This window comes from Boeremia exigua, assembly GCF_020726555.1.
Source record: "Boeremia exigua strain MPI-SDFR-AT-0100 chromosome Unknown C7974scaffold_2, whole genome shotgun sequence".
Classification (NCBI taxonomy): domain Eukaryota; kingdom Fungi; phylum Ascomycota; class Dothideomycetes; order Pleosporales; family Didymellaceae; genus Boeremia; species Boeremia exigua.
In genome coordinates, this window is record NW_025763519.1 from 3287440 (window position 1) to 3305134 (window position 17695).

General features: G+C 53.1%; 6 protein-coding genes across 6 annotated transcripts; 3 read left to right on the forward strand and 3 right to left on the reverse strand.

The window, feature by feature from the left end:
• Positions 1-903: 903 nt before the first annotated feature.
• C7974DRAFT_469358 (P-loop containing nucleoside triphosphate hydrolase protein) lies at positions 904-4584 on the forward strand (the record flags this gene model as incomplete). The annotated part of the gene is made up of 1 exon (XM_046146427.1): positions 904-4584. One exon carries the CDS (start codon positions 904-906, stop codon positions 4582-4584), a length of 3681 nt encoding a protein of 1226 aa, XP_046002174.1.
• A 212-nt stretch (positions 4585-4796) lies between these two features.
• C7974DRAFT_118652 (major facilitator superfamily domain-containing protein) lies at positions 4797-7087 on the reverse strand. The gene is made up of 6 exons (XM_046135117.1): positions 6616-7087; positions 6527-6553; positions 6086-6416; positions 5900-6035; positions 5592-5852; positions 4797-5538 (listed from the first exon to the last, which is right to left on the reverse strand). Exons 1-6 carry the CDS (start codon positions 6793-6795, stop codon positions 5010-5012), a joined length of 1464 nt encoding a protein of 487 aa, XP_046002175.1. The 5' UTR covers positions 6796-7087; the 3' UTR covers positions 4797-5009.
• On the reverse strand, positions 7088-9109 carry C7974DRAFT_118651 (exo-1,3-beta-glucanase). The gene is made up of 4 exons (XM_046135116.1): positions 8819-9109; positions 8614-8694; positions 8494-8566; positions 7088-8445 (listed from the first exon to the last, which is right to left on the reverse strand). The coding sequence occupies exons 1-4, from the start codon at positions 8878-8880 to the stop codon at positions 7381-7383; spliced, it is 1281 nt and encodes a 426-aa protein (XP_046002176.1). The 5' UTR covers positions 8881-9109; the 3' UTR covers positions 7088-7380.
• An 832-nt stretch (positions 9110-9941) lies between these two features.
• On the forward strand, positions 9942-12357 carry C7974DRAFT_118693 (uncharacterized protein). Its single transcript, XM_046135119.1, has 3 exons — positions 9942-11664; positions 11711-12217; positions 12278-12357. The coding sequence occupies exons 1-2, from the start codon at positions 10033-10035 to the stop codon at positions 12137-12139; spliced, it is 2061 nt and encodes a 686-aa protein (XP_046002177.1). The 5' UTR covers positions 9942-10032; the 3' UTR covers positions 12140-12217; positions 12278-12357.
• C7974DRAFT_118745 (arylsulfatase A) lies at positions 12248-14154 on the reverse strand. Its single transcript, XM_046135120.1, has one exon. It carries the CDS (start codon positions 13927-13929, stop codon positions 12406-12408), a length of 1524 nt encoding a protein of 507 aa, XP_046002178.1. The 5' UTR covers positions 13930-14154; the 3' UTR covers positions 12248-12405.
• A 225-nt stretch (positions 14155-14379) lies between these two features.
• On the forward strand, positions 14380-16105 carry C7974DRAFT_431438 (putative sugar transporter; the record flags this gene model as incomplete). The annotated part of the gene is made up of 5 exons (XM_046144777.1): positions 14380-14611; positions 14659-14802; positions 14851-15361; positions 15411-15764; positions 15814-16105. The coding sequence occupies 5 exons, from the start codon at positions 14380-14382 to the stop codon at positions 16103-16105; spliced, it is 1533 nt and encodes a 510-aa protein (XP_046002179.1).
• Between the last annotated feature and the right edge of the window lie 1590 nt (positions 16106-17695).

Consider the following 17695-nt stretch of genomic DNA (forward strand, 5'->3'; position numbering starts at 1 on the left):
GTGCCTCGCACTGTCGCATACTGCCGCAGTGCCTTTCCAGCGCTGGCCACAACTATACGCCGCAAAGCCATCAACCATCCCATCTTCACCTCTCCGCCTCATCTTCACCTCACCGCCGCCGGCGCCTCGGAGGCCGACGCGCCTTGGCACGCGCCGCACACAGTACAAAAACCTCCTCCGTCCCCCGACCTTTCTCGTCATCTTCCACCCTCTGTTCGCACTTGCTTGCAAGTGCACACCGCCAGAACAAAGCTCGTGCGAGATTCCGCTAGGTCCCTGGCCGATTCCAGGCTGCGCTCGGTTGCCCTACCTACAAAGGGACGCTTTTTTACCCTTTCAAAGGGGGCGTGAGAGCGGATCTCACGCTGACTCTTAGGAGTCTCGCTTCCTCTACGATCCCTCTCCGGCCCTCCGGGTGGTATTGTAGGCGAACATCAAGGCGCTTCGAGAGATCATTGCTTCGGCGTGGTCTTTTGTGGTTTCCGAGTCGTGTGGTTCCCCCCGCGACTCTTTTTCTTACACAATATCATTCCTGCAACGAGTCACACTTCCTCTACGGTTTCCCTCTGGGAAGTACTGTAGTCGGTCATCAAAGGCTCTACAAAAACTTCTTGCTTCGGCTTGGTCTTTTTGTAGTGGTCTAGTCGTTTTGGTCTCCCCGAACGGCTCTTTTCTTATACAACGTCTTCCTCACAAGACAACATCAAAGGCGCTTCAAGAAATCATTGCTTCGGCGTGGTGTTTTGTAGTGACCAAGCCGTGTGGTCTTACCCGCGACTTCTTTTCTTACACAATATCTTCCTTACAATATAGCATAAAGGCTCTGTAAGAGATCATCGCTTCGGCGTGGTTTTTTGTAGTGATCAGGTCGTGGTAACCCCAAGACCTCCTTCCTTACACACAATGTCTTTCACACAAGACAAGATGGACGTCTCCGACTCCAATCCTCTTGAGGGCACCCTCTCCGCTAGTGTTGAGATGCCGTCTTCTGCTTCAGGAGGGAGGGCACCTGTGCCAAGGGTTGGCCTTCCTAACTTTGACGACGACAATGTTGGCATGGGTGAAGATGATGGCGTTGCGACTGCCTCTGGCAACGACAATGCTAACATGGGTACGACCACTGTCGAGCTTGCAGACCTGACTCCAGGCCAGCAAAATCTGATCATGGCAAACAAGCCTGAGCTCTACAAAGTAGACGAGATCACTGATTTGAGTGATGTTTGCGCGCTTCGAGGCTGTGACGTACCTTCTGGGTGGAGTACTACTTCTAACAGACGAGCATGTGTCATAACCACGCGCAAGAACATGGATGGCAACGCCAATGGCAAGGGTACATTTTTGGGATCTAGCATCGACTTCTTCAAGACCGATACTCAGGGCCAGAAGACGAAACCTTCTCTTGATCGCGTATTTGTTTTCTTCCATACCGACACACAGACGCCCAGCATCGAAATCACCACTCGCTGCAACGGTCTTGATGCTGACCAGCAGGATGGAATGATTTCCACACACATTTGTGCGCAAGATCTGCGAATCGATAACAAGACAAACGAGGTGATGTTTTGTGTTCGCGATCCATCAGACGCAGTAACGGCGCCAGCCAGGTTCGTGACAAACGGTGAGAATCCTGGCAATGCCGATGTAGAAGAGTTGGAGTCCCTTCACAAGCGGAAAGAACTCTTCGAGATCACCGTTGTTCTCAGGACAGACAGGTCAGCCACGACGTGGGCAGGCCTCGACCGCGACACTGCGAACAAGGCTTCCGACGGTACCGCAACCACGCATGCGGGTGGAGCCAGCACCGCCACACGAGATCTTTTAATCGGACAGATGGGGCGGCAAGATACCAACGTGATCTCATTCTTTATGCATACCACGCCTGGCATGATCGACAAAGTGATCCAACAGGCGACGTACATGAGGAAACTCTTCTCTGTCGCAGCTCAGCACGGTAACTTCTGGTTTTATCGCAATCAACTGAAATTGAACAAAGTTAGGCCAGATGCGTTAGATGAGCTTGAGCTTCCCAAGTTCAATTTCGAGGTCCCACGCTGGCTCGTCACTGAGTTCCGGTTCGACACCACCGTGAATGCATCGGGCGAGACGGTGTACTCGAACCCTCAGCCTTGTCGGTGGGATCACTTCAACCTCTCATTGGCATGGCGAAATCCCGACGAAGCTGCTTTCCTCTTGAAGATGGGTATCGAAAGCGAGCGCAGGCGGCAGACCCGCGAACTGAAGGAGCTTGCCCAAAGCGATAAGCCCTGGTTCAGAGGCATCTTTACAGAGATCGAGGATTCTTCCGGCCGCTATATCTGTGAAGTTTTCTTAAACGACGAGAGTGTGGCCGAAAACCTCAATGTCAAAATGCCGGCTGCGGGTACCCGCATCAGGATCCGAGTTGTCCCCAAATCCCTGAAGCGGCCTAACAATGCTTCAGCCTTGTCGTATTTTGGAAGCGTCACAACCGATCCATTCCATTCGGGTGCGGCGTTCTTGTGCGTTCTTCACGGGCCAAAGGGGATTGCCAATGCCCCACTACCAGTCTACATTAGCTATACAGTGGATGACGTGCCTTACGAGCGCCAGATGGAGGCAGTCAAGCAGATCCAGGAGATCAAATCCGGGTTTAAACTGGATGGCATTGATCTCAAGAACCTCTTCTTGAACGATTCAAACGTCGCTGACAAGACAAATTATCTGATGGGGAAAATTGACCTTGCTGCTTTCAAAGACATGGTTGCGAAGAGACCCAAGCAAAAGCTGCCAAACAAGTCACAGAGCGCAGCCATCATCAGCACCGCCACCTCCAAGACCGGCCTGACGGTTGTCCAAGGTCCTCCTGGTACAGGTAAGACAGAGACAATGAAGACCATCGGTATGGCTATGCTGCTCTGTGGCATCATGGTGATGTATGCAGCATCGACAAACGCTGCTGTTGCGCATCTCGCAGAGTCGTTTGACAAGTCTTGTCGTGAAGAGGGCTGGCTCTTACCACATGAGTATGTTTTGTTCACTGGAGCATACGTGAAGATTGAAGCAGCGGAGAGGCACGCGCTTCATAAGAGCATGGCAGAGTCTGAGGAAGCGAACGTCACTTCAGCGATTGAAGACGAGAACACCATGCAGCAATTTGCCAGAACTGCACTGCTGTCGACGTCAACCATAGATCCGGCATTGACATTTGGAACCAAATTGAGGCAAAGGATCCAGGTCTGGGCGGAGACGTCCGAGACCGACGGCCATCCAATGCGAGGAAAAGCTAATGCATACCTCCGCGATTTGAAGCAGCTTCCGTTCGAACCAAAAGAATCGAAGACGGCGCTGGTTGAGCAGTTGGACAACTACGAATACAATTTCGGCCTCTGGTACCTGGAACACGAAGTCAAGGCTGTTTTCTGCACCCTGTCATCGTCAGCGCACGAGCTCCTCACTCGAGCCTTCCGACCCCAAGAGCTCATCATCGATGAGGCTGCGCAAGCGTCTTTTGCTGGACTCGCAACGGCTGCTGGTGCGTATAAAGACTGCATCAAGCACATCACGCTTGCGGGCGATCACCACCAGGGTAAACCCAGCTTCGCAGCAGGTGATTCGAACGTGGGACACGGTATGCTGTCGCGCAACCTCTTCCAAGAGATTGCCGAAGACAGAAACAAACAGCACCAGTTCATCGCACTTGAGACTTCTTATCGGTGCGTGCCCGAGCTTCTTGGTTTCACCAAGGGTCTTTATAAAAACCTGAAGGCTGATCCCAGCTGTGGTCGCCTGGAGCCACAGTTGCAGCAGACACTGCGAGCCTTCTGGAAAACGCATGTTCGAGACAGCTTCAAGGGTTCTGCGCTGCAAGTCGCTATTGACATTAAGGGCTCACACACACGGCATCGCGGTACCACCACACTGGAGAACATCTCCGAAGCGAAGGCTATCGCTCATACTGTGAAGGCCATGCTTGCCTTCAAGCCCCCAGAGGGCGGCCGCCAGATCGTCCCTGCAGACATCGCCCTCCTCGCTGCATACACAGGGCAAGTCCTCGCCATCCGGCACGAGCTGCGTCGTGTACTCGACAGCGCCACCGCCGCGCAGATCAAGGCCACCACGACGACCCACGCGCAGGGCAGCGAGTGGAACATTGTGCTAATCTCGTGCGTCATAAATCTAGGTCTCGATCGCGTGCCGCTCGACACCAAGTTCCCCATCGGCTTCGTCGCGAACCGGACGAGCATCAACGTCGCGTTGTCCCGCGCACGAGTGGGCCGATATATCTTCGGCGGACTGCAGGTCATGGTGCAGATGCTGCTGGACAAGCATCCGGCCGCCCACCACAAGTACAGGGCTTTCTTTGAGCACCTCAAGGCGCTTAGTGAGGCGGACAATGTTGTCACAGATAAGGAGTGGCAGCATGCCATGATGACTGGCACACGACCTCCCCAAGACGCTGGTTTTGCTCGACCGAAAGAGTTTAGTTTGGGTCTCGTGCGGCCATCTAAGAGCAAGGTCAACAAGTACCGTCGCGGCGGTTGTGGTGGTAGTGGCAGTCGCGGCGTTCGTGGCGGTCGCGGTGGACGTGGTGGTCGTGGTAGTTAATGGCCGCACTCTCAAGTTTCAGGAGAAACGGTGGATAAGCGACCTTGTAACTTTAATACAGAACTTGTAGCTATCATAATAATCAAAGCTGAAGTCAAGTTAAGCATTACCTAGATTGTAGTTAAGAAAGTGGTCTGTAGAGGTTTTCAGTGTCTTCCCTAATTTACTGTCGTGTGGTGTACCTGCCTCACATCCTTAGTCCACCGTTCATCCTGCAACGTGAGAGCCAGCGCTGCACCACGACCAGCTCCTGCTCTTCCTGCCGGGGGAAAATGCAGATCTCATGTGGGCATGTCAACCAGCGTCACGTGCGAAGCACCGATGCATGCAGAAATACAATCGATTCTTGTTACTTGGTGTTTCCACGCGCAATACGCAACAGAACAGCAGCGCTCTCGTCTCTCTTTGATTTTGGTGTTCCTCGCTTAGTAGCCGTACAAGTTAATGTGCTCGTCCGTAGACTCGCGCAGTTTCTTGTTCTCCTTGATGAGCAACATCCGGATGGCCCATGCACACCCGATACTCAACAACGCAAATCCGGCAGACGCACCAAAACCGATGCCAAACCGAGGAGAATCGGTGTCAGGCCACAGATAAGCACCATAGATGTAGCCTATTTGCCCACCGACGTTGGTCATTGCCAAGACCACGGCCTTCTTCTCCTTGGTCTGGCTCAGTGTTGAAGAAGCCCAGCCGATGATGACCGAGTTGACTGAGTAGGCGCCGACGGGAAAGATGAAACAGGCCACATAACGCCCGGCCGTGTTTAGCGTGCTGGCTGCAATGACGAATCCAACAACCGCAACAGCTAATCCACCTGTGATGTGCCAGGTGCGCTCGTGCATGCGTCCGGAGCTCCATCCGGTCATGATTCCTGCGACGCCGGCGAGGAGGAAGGGCGGGCAGGTAAGTACCAGAGTGATGGTCCTGTTGAATCCGAGAGTCTTCACGACACTACTTGTAGTCAGCCTCCAGTCTTCGAACCGGGTCGAGCCTTGATCACTTACGTAGGGAAGAACGAGTTGAAGGAGCAGGCGCTCAAGTGGAAGTTCTGCATCAGGCAGAACAGCCACGTTCGCTTGTCCTTGCAAGCTTGCCTCAGACCCTCCATCATGCTGACCTTCTCGCCAGCGTCGCCAACGCGGTCGCGCTCCATGCGGTCGTGCGCCAACTGGCGCTCCTCAGGGGTCAACCAGGAGGTAGTCAGGGGAGTGTTGGGGAGCAGGAAGAAGCCAAAGATGGCAACGAATGCTGTGACAGCGCCCTCGCTGAATCATGTTAGCAACGAGCCCCCACTTCACAGGGACCGTCTTACATTATGAAAAGCCAGCGCCACCCTGCGATATTTTTCACGCCGTCCATGCCAGCAAACACACCAGCAGCGATAAGCCCAGAGAATCCAGTGGCCAGGATCTGGGCACAATATAGTAGCGCAATGCGTGTAGCAACCTCTGTCGTCTCGTCAGCACCCACTAAGCTCACAGCGTCTCACACTACGTACCCTTCCGCGTGTAGAAGATACTCAGCATATACGTCGCGCCTGGATAGAACGGCGCCTCAGTGATGCCCAGGAAGAAACGACACGCAACCAGCCCGCCGAAGTTCTGGACCAGCGCCGTGCACCCGCTCACCACCGCCCACACGAGCATCCATGAGCTCATGTACATGCCAGGCTTGATCCGCGTGATCAGCATGTTGGATGGCACCTGCATCAGCACGTAGCCGACAAATAGAATCGAGACTGTGGTATTGAATTGGACACCTGTCATGCCAAGGTCGCGTTCAAGGTTGTTCAGCCTGGCCTGGGCAATCGCATTGCGGTCGACATAATTCTGGCATCCGTTAGTATACGCATACAAATCTGCGAGGCTGCGCGGCGTCGACGAAGCCTTCTTGGCGAAGCTTCGCCGCGCTTGTCACCGCGTCGGAACGGGAGACTTACGAGGAAGTACATTGTGCACAGCGTGGGCTGCACTGCGTTAGCGACTACCACACCATGTGATCGCCGTTGGACAGCGGGCTGGGCCGTACCATCAGCCGCCAGTCGATCTTGCGCACCAGCGCGATCTCGGCGGGATCCGTCTTCGCCACGCTGCCCGTGTAGTCGACATTGCCGCCGGCGACGGGCTTGACGCTCTCAAGCTCCGTCTTCTCGTCGAAGTGGCGGGCGCCCTTCTCGCTCTCGATAACAGCCTGGGGAGCCGCAGCCATGACGTGCTAAGTGGGTACGAAAACGAAATGTAGGTCGAAGTGAAGTAAGGAAGAGGAAAATCGAGTGCAGACCAAGTGAAGTAGCAGCCTTTATCAGCAGAGTGGCCCCGAGACAAATCACCCTGGGAATGCAATGCAACCACAACCCGCGCCCACGGTGCAGTTATGTAGTACACAACTCTCCACCCGCGCGCAGATCGCGCCTCTTGGCGTCGCACCCCAGCCCGACCCCGCACGGTGCAACGGTGAAGGACCCCTGCCTCGCTCGCTTTCCCCAGACTCCCACAGGAGCGGACGTGGGGCGTGAACGAGCGCGGTGTGCATCGGGGGCAGAAATGGGGCCGTGCCAAGGCGCGGCTGGGGATCGAATGCTCGAGGGCTGGGCGGCGGGAAAGCATATCCTCGTGGGCGATGATGCCGCGGTGCAAGGGTGGCGGGGCTTTCGATTGGTGGACTGGGGTGTCGCAACAGTAAACATCTACGGAGCTATATTTGCGTGCGTAACAATGCCTCGCACAGCGTGACCGGAAGCCAAGGCCGACCGCAGCGTCATGTCCAGATCTTGTCGAACCATGTCTTCCACGCCTAATAGAAGTTTGTACAGACCTTGGGGAATTTGTACTCGACGAGGCCGCCGCGGATGGCGGGGAACACGCCCGCGTCGACGAGCGCCAGCGCATCCCACTCGAACGCATTCTCTGTTTTGAAGTTCCAGAAGAACCAGCCCTGTGTCTTTGCCTCGAAGGCCGAGATCTGCGTCTCGATGTACTTGCGCGTGTCGTCCTTGCGCGCCTGGTCCCACTTGCTCCAGTCGTTGGCGAAACTGCAGTCGCCCTGGTACGGGGCGCCCAGATGGGTGCCGTTGTATCGGGCGCCGCGCCCCAGGCCATTGAGGTACTGTGCGCAGTCGGTCATTGCGCCTGACCACTCGCCGACGAATGTCCACTTGTCGGCGCCGCCGTACGCGTCGGCCAGGTCGCATACTTTGTGGTTGTGTTGGGAGGGTTTGAGCTGGATGAGGTCGTTGTTGAAGACCTGATACTCGTGATGGTCGACAGCGACGTTTTGCGCATTGTTATCGGAGGGTGTGAGGAAGCCGTTCCACTGATTTGGGCGGATAAACCCGTCGTGCAGAATGACAGTCGTGTCGGAGGTTTCGCGGACCTGTTGGAATCCGTCTCGGTAGAACTGGCGTGTCACGTCCTCGCTGACGCTGTCGAAATACATGGCGGGCTCATTCAGCAGCTGGATGCCCACGATGACATCTTGATACTGTGGCTGTGCATACTGGGCAGAAACAGTCTTCAAGACTTGCAATGTCTGTTTGACAGTGTCCCCAGATTGCCATTTGGGGACATCAAGACGCTGACCAGAGTTGTCATAGCCGTTCTGGGAGCCGGGTGCGCCATGAAGGTCAATGACGATCTTGAGCCCCAGGCTGCGCGACCAGTCAATGGCAGCGTCTATGTACACGTTTGCACCTTCCACATAAGGCGAGCCAAATGTGTCATACGCCCAGTAGCCGATTGGGATTCGTACAATGTTGAAGCCGGCATCTCTGATTCTTCTGAAGTCTTCCCATGTTGTGAATGTATTCCAGTGAGTACGAAGCACTGCGAGAGCGGCATCATGGCCAAGCTTTTCGCCCAACTAGGTCGGTGTTAGTGATGGAAACCTCTGAGAAGCTTGTAACCTCACTGTGTACTCGTCGACGATGTCTCTCTGAGGACGGTCTTTATTGACTTTGTCGAACAAGGAAGGCGTGATCCACCTATGCAGTCTTCAGTATTGCGTACTTCAGCCGGCGATATTACGTACGGTTCAAGAACCAGCCAACCTCCAATGTTGACACCGCGGATTGTCTCGCTGCCCCAATTGAAAGCGACCTGACGTTTCTCGCTGCTTTTTGTCAATATCGTGAAGTAGAATATCAACAACCGTTGTTGTTGAGAGAATGCCGTGTGTATATAAGAAGTCCATTGTGAACGACGGCAGGCATAACCCTTCAGAGCACATGACTTACGTAGGAGCTGTGAGTGCCGCAGCGCATAGCGATAGCGCGATAGTAGCGTATCGAATGAACATGATACAAGAAGAACTGTGGCTGGTGCTATGCAAAATATCCAAAAGGTAGAGGTATTGGGCAAAGAATTGGGGCGTCGCTCCGAATAAAAGGTTGGGAATGCTCAGAGCGAAAGTAAACAATCCGAAAGTTTGCCAATGGCAGTGACAGCGATCCCTTGCAGTTGCCTTTTCTGGGGAACCCACGTGGATCCAGAGTGCCGTCCAAGCCCGCCAATGCCGAAATCAAGTGCACCGGTTGGCTGCATGCTGTATGAAGCAAGGAGTAGCACGGGAAACTTTGATTGCCCACGGAGATGGCTGGTCGCTCGGAGACACCGCTGGCACCGCATCAGTGAGTCGGCCTGCAGCATGCAAATACATGTCGTGCGTCTGCTAATACTGCCTTGTTCATATGTCCTGTAGTGACATTCTACAGTGTGTAGATCGTTGCTGTAACAAGTGCGCTGATTGATCCAGACCTCATGTTGCGACCACCATTGATTGCCCGTTGGAAGAATGTGCGCCACCATTCCTCGCTTGCCGGACAAGAATAGCCACAAAGCTTGTTCGTCGCTGCAAGCACGGCGAGAGGGACATGGTTAGTCTCCAGGGCTGACGTGAGCTTTGCAAACTGAGGGGTTGGTCAACAGGCCGGAGAGTACCGATATCACCATTTTCGCCATCCGAGTTGAGTTGTGGTGCAGACAGGAAAAGTCGTCGTACAGGAGTCCGTTTACGCGTGTTGACCCGACCAAAGGCAATGCGGCTCATAGTATTGCGTTTACCGTAACACACACACGTGAGGGCGCTACACGTTACGAACCCATGTGCTCCAATGCTTCCGTTCGCTCTGATGACGTAGCATTCGGTGATTATGACCGCTTAGGCGGTTTGTGTCCATCTCAGGAGACTGCGCAAGATTTCTGGGCCGATATGAAAGATGAAGATAGGTATCGAGGCTTGCTACCGGGAGGAATGGTAAAGTATTGACTTTAAGGTACGAGATTCAGCGACCTCGGAGTTTCGTACAACAGCACACGTGACATTACTATTGCTCAATGTGGCTAGTGTGACGGCGCTCAGAGCTGGTGAGATTGACTGAGACACGTCCATCTACTATCATCGACTTGCGCAATCTATACATCAGTTGCCAATTGCAGCTTTGCACTGCCTATGCGGTCCAGGGGCGTTTCCAAAAGATCGCCCAACACATGCGCAGAATGTCGAGCCCGCAAAGTTAAGTGCGATGACAATCGCAATGGCGATCGTGGTCGCTGTGGCGGCTGCGAGCGCCTCAAGCTTGACTGCTCTTTTGGACGAGTTGATCCTGAGGTCGATGGAGTTGCGCAGCCAGACAGACGTCTCGAAAGTCGGAAGAAGAAGACCGCGTGCATGAGTTGCCGATCACTGAAAGCGAAGTGTGACGGCGAGGTTCCCAGTTGCATGCGTTGCTTGCGCAAGCGTAGGACTTGCCAGTATCCCTCCACAGGGAGCAACGAGAATGAAGTCGACGTCCGGGTCACAAACTCGCAGATGCAAGAAGCTCAAATCACAACCACTGTGCCGGCAAGTCTAGAACCGGTGCTGCCTTCGCTCGAAAACAGCTTTGTCCTTCGCATGATCGAAGCCTTTTTCCAGCACATACACCCCATACCAGTCTACTCGTATCTACACAAAGCGTCTCTCGTCCAGCGCTTTGAACGGGGTCTGCTTGATCAAGCCCTCTTACTAGCATTGGCTGGTACAACGTGCGAACTGTTGGACATGGGCGCAGATCTCAAAGCGCAGAGTTCTGAGTGGATGACTTATGTCGAGCGGAGTGTGATGAAGGAGTTTTGCAGACCTTCGGTTATCAGAATCCAAGTCCTGGTCATGCTGATCAAGCATTGTATGCGGCAAGGTCGGCTCAGCAATGCTTTCATGCTACATGCTGTAGCCGCCAGAGGAGCCTTTGCTTTAGGACTGAACTACGAAGCGCCGAAGTTGGGATTCCTTGCTCGCGAGTCGAGACGTCGTCTGATGTGGTCGCTGTACATCATCGATACAAGGTTAGCTGGCGGAATGTCTGACTTCACGCTTTATTCTGCGTCCTCGATGCGGATTCAATTGCCCTGCCACGAGCGTAATTTCGAGTTTGATCTGCAGCAGGACGTCGAAGGCCTTGAACCAGTACCAGGAGTTGCGCTCTCTGACTCTGTAGGCTCTCTCGCCATCTACATACGACTCATGTGGTTTCGTCATCGTATTCTACAGACCACGAAAGAAGCGGTGCTCAACAGCAGGGTCAGCATCGATCATCTGACGGCTTCGATTGAGCAGCTTGGGAATGAAATGAGAAGGTTCGAAACGAGTTTGCCCCAATCGCTACAATATTCCAGGAAATCTTTGCAGCTCCGTGCCTACTCCACACGGTTGGGGCCATATCTCTTGATACACGTCTGGTTACGTCAATGCCACTGCGACTTGTATCGAATAGCCCTTACTGGTCTCAAGGAAGCACTGCCCGCTGTTCGAGTTCAACAAGTTGACCCTGTTATCGTCGAAAGCTGGCGCCGCAGATGTTTTGACAATGCTATGGCCCTTGCTAGTGTGTTCAGTCACTTTGCGACTCTCAAGAACGGATGTCCTGTTGTAGAACATGACATCATTGCATGCGCCTATCAATGTGCCCGGCTGTTACTGCACAGCACCAGTCGATACGGAGAAGCGCTCCAGATTGATCACTTTGCAGTGCAAAAAAGTGCGACACAATGCTTGGAAGCTGTGAAGACTATGCAATCTCGATCCCCAATGGGTGACATGATAGTATGTACAACCATTGAACCCGCGTACAGCACTGACTTCTTTGCAGACACGAGACCTAGCAAGACTGCTCCAGAGAGGATCATCACCAAGCCCACAATTTGCTTCTACGATAACAGACTCCCGCACCACTAGTACAACTTCGCAACTGGAAGATAGTACAGGCTCACATCATCTATTCTCACGGCACAGTGCTATTGGACAAATGCGCATCACCGATGAAGAGGCCGACCTACATCCCAGCTCAGCTCAGGTCCCTGCAGATGCTCATGAATCTGATTTAACCCAGACTACTGAGACGATACCACACGTTCCGCCTGTACAAGATACGTCCGACTTCGACTTCAGCAACGCATTTGAAGGCGCATTTGACGACCTGGACCTCAGCCTGCACAATGTGTACTGGAATCCAAGTATTTGGCTGGTCGATTCCGCAGACAACAACCATAATTTCGAAATGCCGACCTGGAACGGGTAAATTCACGCACGTTTCACAGTTTCTCAAAGAAGGAACTGTAATCGTGCTACTATCGTTTGTTGTGATATTACAGAGATGGTGAGACATAGACATCATTCGTTTGTTAAATACATGATATTGGCTAACCATTCCGTATAGTTCTAGAGACCAGCTTGATCTTCTGCATATCTATCAGTGTGTGATTCTTGTTCGAGCTTGCTACGAAGGTTATCGCTGGAGCCTGGTTCCAAGGCCTTGTACTCTACAACATCAGGAAAGTGAGAGCGTCACCTCCCAGCCCTCGACAGGCGTTCCTCCAGCTGCTCTCTTGGCGACTTCAAGTTGACTTTTGGAAAGCGATCATCCTTGGTCCAGGGAAGGAAATCCGATCCCGCCATCAACCACCTAAACATCTCACTTTGCAACATATTTGCGACTGGTGTGTACTCAGGATCTGCGGCCAGATTGTGCAGCTCGTTCGGATCGCTTTGCCGATTGTAGAGCTCGGCCGACTCATAGAGCCGGTATACGTATGTCCACTCGTTGTTGCGAATACTGATCGCCTTGCCGACCAAAGAAGTGTCTTCGTGCTGTAAGCTGGCCTTGATATCGTACGGGAATGGCGCTTGTTCTAATAGAGGCTCCTCACTGGTCAGGAAACCGCCTTCAGTATAGGCATACATCTTGTGGAAAGACTTGTGGTCGGAGATGACAGGTACTAGACTTGCACCGTTGTGTGAGAAGTGCTCCTTGACTCCAGCCAGCTCGAAGACTGTAGGCACCAGATCCACCATTTCACACATGACATTCGATACATGACCCTTAGGAAGACCACCTCCGGCAATGATCAATGGCTCATGCGTCAGACAATCTGATAGCGCTGATGGCCACTTCTCTATCAGTCCATGGTCGCCCAAATATTCACCGTGGTCTGTAAAGAACATAGTGACAGTCTCGTCCCAGAGGCTCAAATCGTCCAGCTTTTTCACAACCCGTCCAAATTGATCGTCCAATCTCGTAATCATACCATAGTAGGTTGCTTTGACCTCAGCCCACACATCTGGAGTCGCCCGAGCCGTCCCGTATCGATCCCGGATAGTCTTCATGTAGCGTGGCTCATACCCGGTCTTCATGCTGGAATCAAAGACAGGATGCTCCAACTCGGATCTGTCGTACATTGAAAAGTACGGTTCTTCGACCTGGAACGGACAATGCGGGAAGATGAGCGGCATAAACAGAACCCAGGGTTTGTCGTCTGGTGGACAGTCAAGCCACTTTAGTGCTGAGCGCACAACTGCGTCGTCGTAATCCAGCGCCTCCTTTGCGTTCCGGAGGCCTTTGTAGAACAAGCGACCCCAGATACTCTCATCGACCTCTCGACCTCCGCCGGCGAATTTAGGGACGAACTCCGGGGTTTCAAGAAATCCGTACTCGGTCACACTGAGCTCAGTCACGGTCGGCGCAAACGTGTCTCCCCTCGGTGCCAGACATGCAACGTGGTAGCCGTCTTCTTTCAGACTTCTAAACATATTCGGCTCCCATGGCTTGATCAGGTTTTCCAGGCTCCGGTGCCCGCTGACATGAGGATATGTTCCCGTGAACATGCTGCATCGGGACTGCGAGCATACTGAGGCCTGGACAAAGCAATTTGTGAACCGGGTCCCCCGTTTGGCGAAAGCATCAATGTTTGGTGTTTTGATGAAATTGTTTGAACCGGTGCATCCCAGTGAATCGTACCGTAACTGGTCTGGCATGAAGATCACGAAGTTTGGGCGCTTCTTGCCATTGTTTTTCCCGGAGTCGGTCGCCATCTTGGTATGTGTTCTCAGCGCAAGTTTGGCTGGGTTACAGTCTGGAGACGCTGCACACTATGTGTATCGATGGAAGAGTCAAGAGTCAAGGCCACACATGATGCAATTGCGTGCTACAAGGCTGTTATAACGTTTTATAGAGATTCTCGACATCTCCGAGCTGCCGTCAGTTCTTTACATCGCGGCAGTGATATGATTGGTGGTGCACCACCGAGCGCCGTCCCGAGCGCCGCCCTTGGCACGGTCCTCGGTGGTGCAGCGGAGCTCGGTGACGGGCAACCAATGACGCCTGTGCAGAAGCGAGGATAGAGTCGAATTGGCTTGTTAAGTGTCGATGTCGCAAGACGTCGACCATGTGTGCCGCTGGTTCGAGCTGATTGGGATCACTATGTATGTTATATTAAAGCCTCACAGTATGCCTCCTGTGTTCAGCACTCACACAAGGCAAATATGGTCTTTTCTCAGCTTCGTTGCTTTAACCTCAGACTCGGCCTCGGCTGCCTTCTGATTGCCGTCTCATCTTTTAACTATGGGTTCGACAACCAGGCATTTGCTACGACTCAGGCAATGGATGCCTTTGACAAGCAGTTCGGCGTGTACAATGCCAGACGCAGGACATGGGAACTCGAGCCGTACTGGTTGTCCTTGTTCAATTCTCTGAACTACATCGGATTTGCAGCCGGTATGTTATGGACTCTTGGACTACACACAAGTGATTGACAGAAGTAGGCGTTCTTATTGGTAGTCATGTCTCAAGCCGTTACGGACGAAGAGTGTGCATGTTCTCCATGAGTTGCTATGCACTGATCACGGCTACGATCTCAGTCACATCCCACAGCCGCGATCAAATCATGGCTGCACGAATTCTTAACTGTATTATCCCTTGTATCAATTCTCTAGAGTTCCGCTAACACGGTCTAGACGTTTACGTCGGCATGGAACTCGCTGTAGTACCTGCCTTCCAGTCCGAGATCGTTCCTGCATCAGCCCGCGGTTTCATCGTTGGCACCTACCAGCTATCTTTGGTCTTTGGCGGTCTCGTCATCAATGCTGTGTGCAGAGGCACCAGCGGTATCCAAGACAACCGTGCGTGGCGCATACCTCTCGGGCTCTTCTACATCGTACCAACCATCGTACTGTCGCTCATCTTCTTTACACCTGAGTCGCCGAGATGGCTGCTCAAACAAGGCCGCACCGAAGAAGCTCACGAGAACCTCAGGAAGCTCAGAGTGGGTAAATTCACAGAGGAGCAGATCGAACTGGAGTTCCGTGAGCTGCAGGCTGCGTTACAGAACGAGGTCGCTTTCGAGAAAGGCAAATTCAGCGAGGTCTTCAAGGGCGTGAATCTCAAGCGAACAACACTGGTCATTCTCGTCAACTTTTTCCAGCAAGCAACTGGGCAAGCATTCGCAAGCCAATATGGTACCATCTAGTAGGTCCCCCAAGCCGATACTGTGCGAACGAATACTAACCTACCAAAGCATCAAATCCCTCCAGACGATCAACCCGTTCAACATGAGCATGATCACGTCAGCAATCAACATCGTCTCTGTCATCGTATGCCTCCTGATCGTCGACACAGTCGGCCGACGACCCCTCCTGCTCATCGGCTCCGCAGTCCAAATGTGCGGCCTGCTCACCATGGGCGCCCTCGGAACCCCAAACACCATCACCTACTCGCTCAAGATCGGCATCGTATCCATGCTCGCCGTGATGATAGTTGGTTTCGGCCTGGGCTGGGCGCCGCTGACCTACGTCGTGACCTCCGAGCTGCCCGCGATCAAGCTGCGCGACCACACACTGCGGCTCGGCTTCTTCACCAACGTCGCAACAAAGTGAGTCGAACCCCTTCCTGCATTATGCATGGCTAACAGCACTCCCCAGCTTCGTCGTCAATTTCTCGATCCCGTACCTGCTCAACGCGCGGTACGCGAACCTGCAGTCGAAAGTCGGGTTCATCTTCGGCAGCTTCGCGTTTCTGTGCTTCGTGTTCACGTATTTCTGCATCCCGGAGTGTACGGGCAAGACGCTGGAGCAGGTCGACTATCTGTTCCACAACAACGTGCCGCTGAGGAAGTTTGGGACGGCGGATGTGCCGACGTTTGCGCAGAGGGAGAGGGGAAAGGAGGATTTTGTCGAGACCGAAAAGGTTGTTCCTGAGAAGACGGTTGTATGAGGAAGTCATATCATGTATTGGATGTGCTGCTCAGTTTCATCGCCGAGAGCTTGTGCATTATGTAGGACCTTAATCCAAGCCACCGCATCACTACATAACACACTCCTAGGCTTGTTGTACTACTCGGTTCTTCTGACTGTAGCCTCGTTGGAGATCGAAACCGGATTCATGTGTTGATCAAGTCTTGTTACTAAAATCCAGCTTTCCGTATCACACATCCAAGAGTTCATTCTCCACGATGAGAGAAGTGAGGCTATTCCTATGAAAAGGATCGCGTGAGTTCTTTAGTTTTAAGCTTCGTTGCGTCGCCATCGTGAATGCCGTCTCAGCCAGTGACACAAACATGAAGATGTTCACGAATGTTGGTGCAAGATCAGGTCTGATAGAGTAAACGAGACGAGTCAAACTCCTTGAAATGAATGAGATTAATTGAAGCTTCTCCTCATAAGGACAGCGTTATGGGTTAGATGCCAGCTAATAAACATAGAGACAAGTTCGGATTTCGAACAACAGCGGCAACACAAACGAAAGTGCTCGCTCGCTAAGTATAGTATGTACAAATAATCAACGACGACAATCACCCGATCGTCGTGTCTTCAACACATCGACCACAAAAATTCGAGACTCAACGCGACGACGATCGCTCGCCCAGGAACAGCTTCCTAAGTCCTGAGCTCCATCTGCGCTTCGGCTTCCTGTCCTGGTCCTTTGCCGCGCTCTTCATGGATCTAAAGCTGCGACTCGCCATGCGCCTTCTCGACGGTCTCAGTCTTGAATTGTCTTCGTTCTCGCTTTCCTCTGTAATGCCGAGCGCATCGGTGTTCGGTGAAGGATGGTTCTGGTAGAAGCTTGCCCAGCGCCTTGGTTCCTTCCTCGGCGAGCCGGTGCTGGTGTTTGGACGGTCTGAGAAAGGCGTGGGTGGTGAGTATGTGTAGCTGCTGTGTCTGCTGCGTGCGGATCCATAGGAGAATGGGCTTGGCCGGCCAGGTGTGCCAGCGGATGTGGATGGACGAGTACGCGTAGGTGTCTTTGGTGGTTGCAGGAAGTCATCTGCGCCCCACTGATTTGGTGAAGGGCGCCCAGATCGCTTCCTAAGAACCTGTCGCGGACGTTGTCTAAGCCATGACGTTAGCACTTGATAGCAGATGGAATACACGCGATGACATACGATCTGCCGCGCTTCTCCAGCTCGTGAAGCTGGTGCTCACTCTCCTTGAGAGTCTTCTTCAGGTCGTCGCGCTCCTTGCGCATGCCCTTTAGCTTGATCGCTTGTTCATCTCGCTGCATACGGATGCGCTCTACCTCTTTTGCCCACTCATCAAGATCCTCGGGCGATGAGCCTATACTAGCGCGGGTAGATGCTCTGCTTGGCTGGCTACGGAGGCTGTGACCAGTAGAACTTGGTATCGGACTCAAGTTGCGGTTTTTCGATGGGGTTACTGGAGCCTGATCCTTCCACTCGATGTGATCCCTGGTTCGAGAAGGTGTAGCAGGTGCACTGGGCACTGGAGAATGTTGCCACTCGTCCAATACTTCAAGATGACGGATCTGCTCTTGCAAAGTTGCCACGAGTTCCTCAAATGCTTTTTT

Bases quoted from the DNA above. Each gene is read 5' to 3' on its own strand.
- C7974DRAFT_118652 (XM_046135117.1), bottom strand. From the start codon at position 6,795: ATGGCTGCGGCTCCCCAGGCTGTTATCGAGAGCGAGAAGGGCGCCCGC. The intron at 6,554-6,615 runs GTACGGCCCAGC...AACGCAGTGCAG, and splicing joins AGATCGACTGGCGGCTGATG to CCCACGCTGTGCACAATGTA. The intron at 5,853-5,899 runs GTAAGACGGTCC...AACATGATTCAG, and splicing joins TGGCGCTGGCTTTTCATAAT to CGAGGGCGCTGTCACAGCAT.
- C7974DRAFT_118651 (XM_046135116.1), bottom strand. From the start codon at position 8,880: ATGTTCATTCGATACGCTACTATCGCGCTATCGCTATGCGCTGCGGCA. The intron at 8,567-8,613 runs GTACGTAATATC...AAGACTGCATAG, and splicing joins GGTTGGCTGGTTCTTGAACC to GTGGATCACGCCTTCCTTGT. The intron at 8,446-8,493 runs GTGAGGTTACAA...ACACCGACCTAG, and splicing joins ACATCGTCGACGAGTACACA to TTGGGCGAAAAGCTTGGCCA.
- C7974DRAFT_118693 (XM_046135119.1), top strand. From the start codon at position 10,033: ATGCGGTCCAGGGGCGTTTCCAAAAGATCGCCCAACACATGCGCAGAA. The intron at 11,665-11,710 runs GTATGTACAACC...ACTTCTTTGCAG, and splicing joins CCCCAATGGGTGACATGATA to ACACGAGACCTAGCAAGACT.
- C7974DRAFT_118745 (XM_046135120.1), bottom strand. From the start codon at position 13,929: ATGGCGACCGACTCCGGGAAAAACAATGGCAAGAAGCGCCCAAACTTC.